Below are 13,181 nucleotides of genomic sequence, written 5' to 3'. Positions count from 1 at the left end.
CTTCACATGGGAAAACACTGCAGATCTGACCCTGTGATACGATGTGCAGTGTCAGTGTGCAGCTTGTATAATAGTGTAAATTTGGTATCCTCTAAATAACTCAACACACGGCCATTAATGTCTAAACGGCTGGCAACAAAGTGAGTACACCCCTATGTGACAATGACCAAATTGTGCCCAATTACCAATTTCCCTACCCGGTGTCATGTGACTCATTAGTGTTACAAGGTGTCAGGTGTGAATCCGGAGCAGATGTGATACATTTGGTGTTCTCTCTCACACACTCTCTCATACTGGTCACTGGACGCTCAGCATGGCTCCTCATGGCAAAGAATTCTCTGAGGATCTGAAAAAAAGAATTGTTGCTCTACATAAAAATTGAGGCTATAAGAAGATAGGCAACACCCTGATACTGAGCTGCAGCACGGTGGCCAAGACCATACAGCGGTAGAACAAGACAGGATCCACTCAGAACAGAACTTGCCATGGCTGACAACAGAAGCAGAGAGCATGTGCTCAGTGTCATATCCAGAAATCGTCTTTTCAGAATAGAGGTACGAGTGCTGCCAGCATTGCTGCAGAGGTTACAGGGGTGGGGGGTCCGCCTGTCAGTGCTCAGACCATACGCCGCACACTGCAGAGGTTACAGGGGTGGGGGGTCCGCCTGTCAGTGCTCAGACCATACGCCGCACACTGTAGAGGTTACAGGGGTGGGGGGGTCCGCCTGTCAGTGCTCAGACCATACGCCGCACACTGCAGAGGTTACAGGGGTGGGGGGTCTGCCTGTCAGTGCTCAGACCATACGCCGCACACTGCAGAGGTTACAGGGGTGGGGGGTCCGCCTGTCAGTGATCAGACCATATGCCGCACACTGCAGAGGTTACAGGGGTGGGGGGTCCGCCTGCCAGTGTACAGACCATATGCCGCACACTGCAGAGGTTACAGGGGTGGGGGGTCCGCCTGCCAGTGTACAGACCATATGCCGCACACTGCAGAGGTTACAGGGGTGGGGGGGTCTGCCTGTCAGTGCTCAGACCATACGCCGCACACTGCAGAGGTTACAGGGGTGGGGGGTCCGCCTGTCAGTGATCAGACCATATTCCGTACACTGCAGAGGTTACAGGGGTGGGGGGTCCGCCTGCCAGTGTACAGACCATATGCCGCACACTGCAGAGGTTACAGGGGTGGGGGGTCCGCCTGCCAGTGTACAGACCATATGCCGCACACTGCAGAGGTTACAGGGGTGGGGGGTCCGCCTGCCAGTGTACAGACCATATGCCGCACACTGCAGAGGTTACAGGGGTGGGGGTCCGCCTGTCAGTGCTCAGACCATATGCCGCACACTGCTGAGGTTACAGTGGTGGGGGGTCCGCCTGCCAGTGCTCAGACCATATTTCGTACAGTGCAGAGGTTACAGGGGTGGGGGCTCCGCCTGTCATTGCTCAAACCATACGCCGCACACTGCAGAGGTTACAAGGGTGGGGGGGTCTGCCTGTCAGTGCTCAGACCATATGCCGCACACTGCATCACAATGCTCTGCATAGCTGCTGTCCCAGAAGGAAGCCTCTGATAAAGATGATGCACAAGACAGCCTGCAAACAGTTTGCTGAAGACAAGCAAGCTAAGCTCATGTATTACTGGAACCGGGCTATGGTCGGAAGAGACCAAGATACATTTATTTAGGTCAGATGGTGCCAAGCCTGTTTGGCAGTAACCATGTGAGGAGGACAAAGGCAAGTGTTCCCTGCCTACAGTCAGGCATGGCTGTGAAGCTCTAGTGAACTCCAGGCCCAAGAGAGTTAAGGCAGTGCTGGAAAATAATGGCGGCCACACAAAATATTCACATTTTTGGCACAATTTGGTCAATTTCACTTAAGGCTGTACTCACCATAGCATAGTATGGAGGCACTGTGCATATAACATAGTCATGAAAGATATCTGTAGGCCATGGATGGTAATGCAGGACCCGGCTACATCTGTATCTTGTTAACTCTGTTCTATCAACAGTTTCAACTTCAGAGAAACAATTAACAGGAATTTTTTGGGGTGGAAAAAAAAAGTAACTTTTCTGAGAAATAGGATGCTTGAGATTCCTAGACTTCCATCGTACACATCCTTCAGAGACTTTTCTCTAGTCGTGCTTCTATGTGGAATATTTATTTATGGGGTTGCAAAACTTTAATCTTGTGGCCCCTTTGGAGGGATCTGGATCCTGAGACCCGCATTGATCACTCAAAACACTTTGCATTAATGCTCAGTTCGGAGCAATCCGGTGAGCTTCATAGCAGAGCTTGTAGCAAAAGGTTTGCATGCGTCGTCTCCTTACCTAGGAGCTGGTCTTCCCTAGTAGACCAGAGAAATGGCCGGTACCCTAAGAAATTAGCGCTAAATTGTAGAGTTAAAAATCCCTCCATTTTTAAGAATGGAGAGGATTTTTAATAAGAGGTAAATTGCAAAGTTGCCTGTTTTTCCAAGCACAGTCTTCTCCCTGCTGTTTTGAGACTAGTGACAGCCTTAGGACTGGAGCCTAGCATCTCAATTTAGATTCCTCATTTAAGCGGAGTTTCCTCTGGCGTCTCATGAGTTAATTTCAGGTTTTGTTGCCAGTAGCTCTGTGCAGGGCTGGTCAGCTGTAGCTGCTTTGGGTCCATGCCCATTTAGGTTTAAATACTGGAGTTATCCCAGCAGTCCTTGCTGCTGCTACAATTCATTTCTACTCTGGCCACCCTGGTGGAAGGAGCTGCTGAGGTTTGGTCTTGTGCCCATCTATCTGCTACTTTAGTCTGTCTGCTGCTGTGACATTTGGTGTTTGTATCCTCTTTATTCCACCGTCTGTATTTCCTTTCCCTCCGTTTTTATTAGTGTAGTGGCGAGTCTAGTGTACTCGTTGGCCTACTCACTAGGCAGGGTGAGGTTAGGGCCAGTGGAGAGTGCAAGGTATCCTGCTCGCCGACAGGTAGAAAGAACCTGTATAGGGATGCTAGGGAGCTCAGGAGTCAGCATGAGGTGAGTTCATGAGGTGCCCGCTCACCCCTCTCTCTAGCGGCAAGGACCTTCATTGTATCGTGACCCTTGTTTTCCCCCCTTTTGTTGGTGGTGTTTTTGTAGTGCGTCAGACACCCATCGGTCTGAACGCATGTGTCATGCGTTCCATGTGGACATCTGGAACGCTCTACCTCAGCATATCAGACTCTCCCCTACCGTGGAAAGCTTCAAGAGGAACCTGAAGACCCACCTCTTCCGACAAGCCTACAACCTACAATAACCCTCAGTCCAGTAGACCACTGCGCAACCAGCTCTGTCCTCACCTATTGTACCCTCACCCATTCCCTGTAGACTATGAGCCCTCGCGGGCAGGGTCCTCTCTCCTCCTATACCAGTATGTTTTGTACTGTTAATGATTGTTGTAGGTATACCCTCTTTCACTTGTAAAGCGCCTTGGAATAAATGGCGCTATAATAATAATAATTTCCTACTCCATGTGTGACATTTTACCCCATTCAAAAAGTTGACTCAACCCCTTTAAATTTGTGAATTCTACAGTGAAAAACTTTCTGTAAATTACTTCTCTTTTTTTTTTCAGGTTCTTGAAAGACTTTTTCAAAAAGGATTTCACGTGGCAGCCTCCTGTGGGGGTGGCGTTGACTCCTCGCAGTTTAGCGAATATGTACTGTGCCGAGAGGATAGAAGGGCGCAGCCGAACACAATGAGGATAAAACAGGAGCCTCTGGACTGATGGTTGCTGAAATCTCTTTGCCGCCATTGAAGTGTTCACTAGTCCTTGACGTCAAGAACCTCAGGACCTGCAAACCAGTATTATTAGACTTCATATAACTTTTTGTTGCCAGTTTGTGATATTTTTGAAAGGTAACTTTTTGACATAGCCAAGTGAGCAGCCCCGGTTCTCTCCGTGGAGGAGGCCCCTCGTCAATGCAAGTTCATCTCAACAGCTGTGCTGTAAAAACCGCAACCTCGGTAACGTGGATCCGTTTACCCGTTTCGGATTGCTGCAATGTGACTAAGTGGCCAATCAAAAAAAAAAACGAAACATTCGTCTGGTATAGTCCAATGAACACGTCCCCGATAATGAAGATATTACTGGCACACGGAATAAGCTGCATTGTCTTTTTATAGATTTTATGTGTCATGCAGATTGCGCGTCGCAATCATCTGATTATTCCAGCGTCTGTTCCCTTTGAAATGAGAGAAGGGATTACTTTTATAGCTTCTCAGATGGAGAATGTGGATGTATAGAACTAAGCAACAATAAAAAAGGTTTGATAAATGCAAAACTGAAGACCAGCCAAAAGCCGACACAGAACTTTGGGTCGTCCTTACAAATAATAAATAAATAAAATTAAAAACTGAATTTTATGTAGGGATTTCATCGGGAGATATAATTGTCATTGTTGACCTTTTGCAACATTTTGGGTTGTCCTTAAAAATAAATAAAATTGGAATTTTATGTAGGGATTTCACCAGAAGATAATTGTCATTTTTGACCTTTTGCAAGATTTTGGGTTGTACTTAAACCCCCCCCCCCCCCAAAAAAAACCCTGAATTTTGGGATTTTATGTAGGGATTGCACCAGAAGATATTATTGTCATTTTTGACCTTTTATGAACATGTGAAAAGTTAATATGGAGATGTGATACTTTTCTATTCACTAAAAGACTGTTTCCACAATTCGGGGTGCATTAGTCAGAATCCTATGGCCCTACCACAGTGGAAGGGAATTGTTCGGGAGGCGATGGAGAATATGGATTTATTAATTTATGATTTATTTCTTATCCAGATTAGGGACTATGGATCGAATTCCAGCAGAATTATCACAAATTCCCTATTTTGGTAGGATTAATAAAATCAAAATCCCTGATTTTTAATAAAAAGTTTTCGCTACGTGTACATTGTGTAGACATGTTTGCCTTTAACGATCAAGACAAATCATTTTACAAGTGGGCATCTTTCTAATAATATTATAGTGGGTACAGTGAGCCGCCCCTGAAATGTCTTGGGGGGAGGTTGTAAATCATCATATAATACTATCCAAATTTTGTATTTTTTTTTTTTATTTTTTGCAAGAAGAATAATGTATCTATTTGTATTTTTTTTGCTATTTGTATTTTTTTTTTGCAAGAAGAATAATGTATCCAGTTGCATTTTTTTTTGCTAGAAGAATAATTATCTAGTTACATTTTTTTGCAAGAAGATAATGAATCCAGTCACATTTTTTTCTAGAAGAATAATGTATCTAGTTGCATTTTTTTGCAAGAGGAATAATGGATCTGTTTACATTTTTTTTGCAAGAATAATGGATTTAGTTGCAATTTCTTTGCAAGAAGATTAATGTATCCCGTTGCATTTTTTTTATTGCAAGAATAATAATGTATCCCGTTGCATTTTGTTTTTGCAAGAATAATGTATCCAGTTGCTTTTTTTGTTTGATTGTTTTTTGCTAGAAGAATAATGTATCTAGTTGCATTTTTTGCAAGAAGAATAATGTATCTAGTTGCATTTTTTTTCTACAAGAAGAATAATGTATCTAGTTGCATTTTTTGCAAGAAGAATAATGTATCTAGTTGCAATTTTTTTTTTTTGCAACAAGAATAATGTATCTAGTTGCAATTTTTTTTGCAAGAAGAATAATATATCTAGTTGCATTTTTTACAAGAATAATGTATCTAGTTGCATTTTTTTTGCTAGAAGAATAATGTATCTAGTTGCATTTTTTTCCTGCAAGAATAATGTATCTAGTTGCATTTTTTGCAAGAAGAATAATGTATCTAGTTGCATTTTTTGCAAGAAGACTAATGTATCTAGTTGGATTTTTTGCAAGAAGAATAATATATCTAGTTGCATTTTTTGCAAGAAGAATAATATATCTAGTTGCATTTTTTTTTAAAGAATAATGTATCTAGTTGCATTTTTGCAAGAAGAATAATGTATCTAGTTGCATTTTTTTTAAAGAATAATGTATCTAGTTGCATTTTTGCAAGAAGAATAATATATCTAGTTGCATTTTTTTAAAGAATAATGTATCTAGTTGCATTTTTTGAAAGAAAAATGTATCTAGTTTCCTTCTTTTTTGCAAAAAGAATAATGTATCTATTTACAAATTTTATTTACAATTTTTTTTTGCAAGAAGAATAATGTATCTATTTGCATTTTTTTTTGCAAGAAGAATAATGTATCTTTTTGAAATTTTGCAGTCCATGCTCCGTTGGGGATCAATATGGCACATATGCACATTGTACACCCTCAAATAGCACTTTTGGATATTGTTGGTGGAATTGCACCAGTAGACCACTTCTGATTTGGTGACAGTCACCCTTTGTGAAATACAGTACATATTTTATATGTAAGCTTTTAGATTTCATTTTGCCATGTTTTTCAGGTTTTTTGGTGATATTTACACCTTTCTTTCCCTTTGACTTCCACTGGCATATGGCGACGGTTGTCATTTATCAGAAGATATAAATAGCTTTTTTTTTTTTTTTTTTGCTATATCAGATGATTTGGTCCCAATGAATGATGGTCGTGCTAATGATTTTTTTTTCCCCACCGCGGCTACCCCTCGTCAGTTTCACTGCTGGTAGCCTCACTAGTCACACCCCGTGCCACATACTATGTACAAAGCCTGAGTACGGACTGTCCAGAGGATTAAGAAGGGTTACGATGTATCAGTGTTTCTTAGTGAAGGATTTTGAAGTGTGGGGTTATAGCTTCCACTAAAAAAAATAACACTATATAAATTATACAAAAAAGCCCGGGTAAGCGATCCTAAAAAAAAATAAATCAGCATTTTTATATCTGTACGAGTCCGGTGCTGCATTCAGACCTGTATATAAATTATATGTAGAATTGTATATTATACATTATTGTAAAAAACAAAACAACAAAAAAAAAAACTATTGTCATGTACTTGTGTATACATATTTCTAATATAGTAATTCATGCCATAAACATTTCTGTATAGTAAATGATAAAAAAACAAAAAAACAATCTCAATTCTTTCATTTATTTTGGTGTTTTTATTTAGCGGGAAGCAGTTTTGTGTGGATGCCATTCTCAGAATTCGGACATCGATTCTTTAGATTGCTGCCTTTATCGCTTGATTCTGTTTTTGGTTTTCCAGACTATATATAAATGCTACTACAGGACCAACGTGTGATACTCAACCACAGGGTGTCGCTAGACATGCCAGTGGAGGAGAGGTATGGTGTTGAACACTGGGTGTCGCTACCGTAGATACACTGGTGGAGTAGTCAGAACAAGCCAAAGGTCAGAAGCCAGGAAGACACGTCAGTAGCAAAGGGGAGAGAGTGGAGCCGATGTCAGGATACAAGCCGGGGGGTCTGGAAGCCAGGAATACACCTAAGGTACAGAGGGTGAGAGTGGAGCTGAGGTCAGAATACAGGCCGGAGTCAGGAGCCAGGAAGACATGTAAGGTACAGAGGGCGAGAGTGGAGCCAAGGTCAGAATACAGGCTGGGGTCAGAAGCCAGAAAGATACGTAAAGTACAGAAGGCGAGAGTGGAGCCAAGGTCAGAATTCAGGCCGGGGTCAGGAGCCAGGAAGACATGTAACGTACAGCAGGAGAGAGCGGAGCAGAGGTCAGAATATAGGCCGGGGTCAGGAGCCAGGAAAACATGTAATGTACAGCAGGAAAGAGCGGAGCCGAGGTCAAAATACAGGCCGGGGTCAGAAGCCAGGAAAACATGTAACGTACAGCAGGAGAGAGCAGAGCCGAGGTCAGAATACAGGCCGAAGTCAGGAGCCAGGAAGACACGTTGGGTACAGAGGGCGAGAGCGAAGTTAAGGTCAGAATACAAGCCGAGGTCAGGAGCCAGAAAGACATGTAAGGTACAGCGGGAAAGAGCAGAGCCGAGGTCAGTATACAAGCCGGGGTTCAAGGAGTCGAGTCAGGGTCAGGGAGACAGGTGGTGGAGGGTACTAAGATAGAGGTAACAGGACAAGATCAGAAAAGTCACTTATGGGAGCCAGTAACTGCTACTGCAATACAGGAACTATCACTGGTGGCGTTCCAGATAAAGCAGAGCAATCACCTGGAACGAGGCACTAACGAATATGCCCCTCCCACTGGGCCCAGAACCGGAACATACAATCCGCAGGAGAAAACACAAAGCACGCATCGGCTCTGCAAGAGAGCAGAACCATAAATAAGAATCATGACACAACAGCAAAAAATTTTCAAAACTGCTTTTAGGGTATGTTTACACAGGGCTTTTTTGTCAAGTTTTTGCTGCGTTTTTTAGCTGCAGATTTGCCTTGGTTTTATACAAATCATTCTAACAAAAAGCTGCTTTTTACAGTCCCAGCAAAGTCTGTGATTTCTGAAATCTCATGCACACAAACACCTGCAGATTTTTTCCTGACTGTTTTGTCAAATACCTGCGTTTTTGCTGCTGCTTTCAAAGAATGAGCATGTCAATTCTTTGCAACGTTTTTGTAATGTTTTTTCATTGATACAACCCAATTTGTAGAAAAAAAATGCAGCAAATCTGTGCCAAAAACACCACTAAAACCAGCACCAAAGACACAGATGACTCAAAGGAGATTTCCTGCCATGAGATCAGGTTTTGGTCAGGAAAACAAAAACGCACCTAAAAAGCTCTGTGTGAACATAGCCTAAAGAAGGAGCATTCCCTGAAGCGGTTTCCACTAGAAAAATCATCATTTTTGACAACTTTGAGAAATAAAAAATTGTGTACGCATGCTGTAAATTTGCCAACATTGAATCCAAAACTTGGCGAAGTTGATTTCCCTAGTGGCTGCTGAATCCGGTCAAAATTTACAAATCAGCGATACTAGATACTAACCATACTTATAGCAGCTGGAATAACCCGTTACCAACTGCAGCTAAGGTGTCACTCGCCTGTTAGAAGGCAGGACTGCCATCAAGGGTACAAAGATGAGCACTCTGTAATGCCAAGACATATGGAACAATGAGTATAGGAATATAGACATGCATTACTGCTATGAAAAACATAAAATTTGAGATACTTCGCACACAAAAATGGCCAGTTGTATGTGAGCCCAACAGCCAACGGCAAGGTGACCTCTTTTTGTTGCCTTGTCGTTGGCCAGTTTTATGTGAACCCAACAGCCAACCCCTTTTTGTTGCTTTACCGTTGGCCAGTTTTATGTGAGCCCAACAGCCAACCCCTTTTTGATGCTTTGCCGTTGGCCAGTTTTATGTGAGCCCAACAGCCAACCCCTTTTTGATGCTTTGCCGTTGGCCAGTTTTATGTGAGCACAACAGCCAACCCCTTTTTGTTGCTTTGCCGTTGGCCAGTTTTATGTGAGCCCAACACCCAACGGAAAGGCAACAAAAAGAGGTTGCCTTGTCGTTGGCCAGTTTTAGGTGAGCCCAACGGAAGGCAACCTCTTTTTGTTGGGTCCCTTCCTACTCTAAAGTCTCCCTTTGGGTTAAAAAAAACTAACACTTATGGGCGGACAGGAACCTTGCCATGAAGGGTACAATAAGTTTAGGTCTGTGTGTTTACCATAGTTTCTTATGCGGAGATTAATATTTTTTCTGATGCTGTGTTAACATTTATTACTAAACAAGTGCAGACTTGTGACATGGTCTCTGAGGTCAGAGTTTTAGTGGTTCACCGTACAGGATCAGAGATGACCTCTTTATAGCTCGGTTCACACGATCCTATTTTCTGCATCTGACAGACAGTCCCATAATGCTAATCAGACTCTGATCCGAGTTTCACCAGGGTTTGATCAGAGCGGGATCCGTTTTTCTCTGATGTGAAAAAATGTTTCCCCACCTTCTCCAGTCTGTCAATCTGCCAAAGTTGGAGCGCGCTCGGATGTCATTGGATTTTTTTCACAGATCCATTGCTTTGCATGGCTGAGGTCGATCCGATTTACGGAGGCAAATTGTGCATGATGTAAGGAAAAACTGGACAAGAAATAAAATTGGCCAGAGTGCAATCCAATGTTTTGCCGGATTGCACTCCAACCAAAAAATATGGTCATCTGCACAAGTCTTCCGGGGAAGGATTAATTGCATGAAGGTTCCGAAGTGCTTATTACTTATTATGCTTGCTTATATAGCGCTGACATATTCTGCAGAGATTGCAATCAGTCACGGACCCCATTGGGGCTCACAATCTAAATTTGCTATTAATATGTCTTTTGGAGTATTGAGTGAAACCAGAGAACGCAGAGGAAACCCTTAAAACATGGGGAAAACATGAACTCCAAACAGACGATTTAAACCCAAGAAGAACCCAGTGCAGCCAAGGATACAGGGTTGCAAACTGGACAATATGGTCTCCCAGCCTATATACTGTACTGATAACATTTCTGACACACAGAGATTTTTTCAAACTTCACCGACTGTCATGGTGGCGTTGAGCTCTGTTCAGACTACAGATTCTGACACTCCTCCCGATAACGTCTCTGCTGTCTGTGATCTACGCAGGCAGGCTCGGGCATCGACCTGCAGAGGGGTAACTCAGAGGCAGGCTAGCAAGAGTTAATCTCTGCTAGTCTGCTTGTTAGTCTTCTTTGATCATATGTTTTGAGGGAGCCAATCACATCTGTTCCTCACTTATGCTGGCTAGATCCTTCCACCTATGCCAGCTATACTTTATCTTATGTGGTCTGGTGAGGTGCTGTGATCCAGTCTATCTGGTGATTTTGGTGCTTGTTGCTGAGTGTCGTTGTGGAGTCAACCCTTGTTGCCTTAATTTTGTTACCTTCCTGCTCTTACTTTTCTTTTGAGTCTTTCATTGTCTATTCCTGTATGTGTGCAGTGTGTCAGAGGTTTAGTTTTCCCTTGTCTGATTTTTTCTGTTTTCCATCACACTTTTGCCCTGTCCTTCCTGGTAGTAGGGGGGGGTATCAGAATAGTACTAGTCAGGAGCATAGCCAGATATGGGACTCAGGCTTCTCCACCATCAGAAGTAACCCTAAACTTAGCCTTTTTTTTGTATACCTTCCTGCTCTTACTTTTCTCCTGACTCTTTCATTGTCTATTCATGTATGTGTGCAGGGTATCAGAGATTTAGTTTTCCCTTGTATGTCTTTATCTGATTTCCATCACACTTCTGCCTTCCTTCCTGATAGGAGGGGGTATCAGAGTAGTACTGGTCAGGAGCATAGCCAGGCATGAGACTAAGGCTTCTCCACCATCAGAAGTAACCCTGAGCTTAGCCTTTTTTTTATTACCTTCCTGCTCTTACTTTTCTCTTGAGTCTTTCATTATCTATTCTTATATGTGTGCAGTGTGTCAGAGGTTTAGGTTTCCCTTGTCTGTCTTTATTTGTTTTCAAACACACTTCTGCTCTGTTCTTCTTGGTAGGAGGGGGGTATCAGCATAGTACTGGTCAGGAGCATAGCCAGACATGGGACTCAGGCTTCTCCACCATCAGAAGTAACCCTGACCTTAGCATTTTTATTGTTACCTTTCTGCTCTTACTTTTTCTCCACAGTTTTTCATGGTCTATTCCTGTATGTGTGCAGTGTGTCAGAGGTTTAGTTTTCCCTTGTCTGTCTTTATCTGTTTTACATCAAACTTCTGCCCTGTCCTTCCTGATAGGAGTGGAATATCAGAGTAGTACTGGTCAGGAGCATAGCCAGGCATGAGACTCAGGCATCTTCACCATCAGTAGTAATTAATCAAAAATCTCATATTATTATAGTCATTTCAAAACTCAATTAGGCTCAAAAAACTTCCTATAGGATAACAAATCCAGAATAATAAATTACTTCAAGAAAATATAATTTGTGGAAAAATACTTTATTTTCTTTAAAATTTAATTTTTATTGACAATTAGATTAAAAAACAGCTAAATAAATAAAATTTCATGGAGCCTCCAATGCAAAAAGCACACACAAAAGGCAACTGGGATGGTAGGCAGATGATAACACCCTAAGGCACGCCAAAAAATGGCAAACCACAGCTATACGCTATTTGCTGCTAGTGATACCTAGTATTATATGGGTAACTAGGGTGTCAATACACACAATAGTATAGTGATTAGAATAATACACAAATGAATAACCCACCAGGGATACTGCCTGACGAAAAATCACTAGCATCTAAATTCCTGCCATACTAATAGTGCAAATGCTCTAATAGATGAATCCAGACTGCATACCTGAACGTGATCATTTGGTAGTATTCACTGTCTGCTCGCCTCTAAAGCCCGACGCGCGTTTCGTACACATGACTTCTTCAGGGGGTACCATGAGTAGTAACCCTGAAGTTAGGGATAGGCTAAGGTTCCACTACAGTGACGGACAGCATATGAGCCCCTGCTATTTGAAGAGTTGTCTGATCTACAATATCCATTTTAAAAATGCTTTCAAGTCCATTATCTACTGCTGAGATGATAAACCCTGGTGTGATAACACTGGAAGAGCACCAGAGACCAGCATCCTTCATTTTTAGCCAGGAGGTGAGCAACAACAAACAACAGGGCAGAAAAAATGATTTATTTGGGAGTTTGACAGTCTGAAAGTTGCATTAAAAAGATACTTCTTTGGGTTCCCCCTTGTTGCATCCAGTACACAATTGTTAGTACTTACAATGGTCCAAGCAAAGACTATAATGGATCGTACATGAATCCACTTGGGCCACCTCTGCCTCGCTGGCACACATGGTAAGGAGAACTCTCGCAGCCCCCGTGTGCGTACAATTGCTCCCCATTAAGTAGGGAATATATTGTTTTTACGGTATTTTATGGAGACAGCAAAGAGCAAATAGATGTACTGCTTTCCTCCCAAAAGTTAATATTTTATTGACAAGACAAGCGTGACATTATTGAGACGTGTCATTTTCATATTTAGCGTAGATCCTAAAAGCATTTCTAAAATACAATCGTCATAATTTTCTTTAATCTATTCACAATTACACGGTAATAACCGGAGCTTTACTATAGACAGCAGGGACGAGGTGTCAATCTAAGGAGGATAAAAACGTATGTTTGGATTCTTTTGCAGGGTGTGGATGGAAACATGCCTACAAGATCTCATCTATATCCCCGCTATAGTTTGATGCCGAGGGATTTTCCTTGTCTAGATACAATGTTTTAGCCTATAAAGTTTACCCTCAGGGGTTCTATATAAAACGGCTTTATTAAGGTTTGGAGATTTGTGTCTAACTATTCAAGTATAAAAGAAAAAGTTACATAAATA

The 13,181-nt window shown here is 42.2% G+C and overlaps 1 protein-coding gene across 4 annotated transcripts in view; it reads left to right on the top strand.

Moving 5' to 3' along the window:
- Positions 1 to 6,977, top strand: part of KCTD15 (potassium channel tetramerization domain containing 15) — a 73,484-nt gene extending 66,507 nt beyond the window's left edge. For all 4 annotated transcript variants that reach the window (XM_075326099.1, XM_075326100.1, XM_075326098.1 and 1 more), the window contains exon 5: positions 3,584 to 6,977. In XM_075326099.1, coding sequence (XP_075182214.1) covers positions 3,584 to 3,736 — 153 coding nt within the window. In that variant the 3' untranslated portion in view covers positions 3,737 to 6,977. The remainder of the gene's footprint in view (positions 1 to 3,583) is intronic.
- The last annotated feature ends 6,204 nt before the right edge of the window (positions 6,978 to 13,181 follow it).

This window comes from Anomaloglossus baeobatrachus, chromosome 10 (assembly GCF_048569485.1).
Source record: "Anomaloglossus baeobatrachus isolate aAnoBae1 chromosome 10, aAnoBae1.hap1, whole genome shotgun sequence".
Taxonomy (NCBI): Eukaryota; Metazoa; Chordata; class Amphibia; order Anura; family Aromobatidae; genus Anomaloglossus; species Anomaloglossus baeobatrachus.
This window is presented reverse-complemented; position numbering and strand designations above follow the sequence as displayed.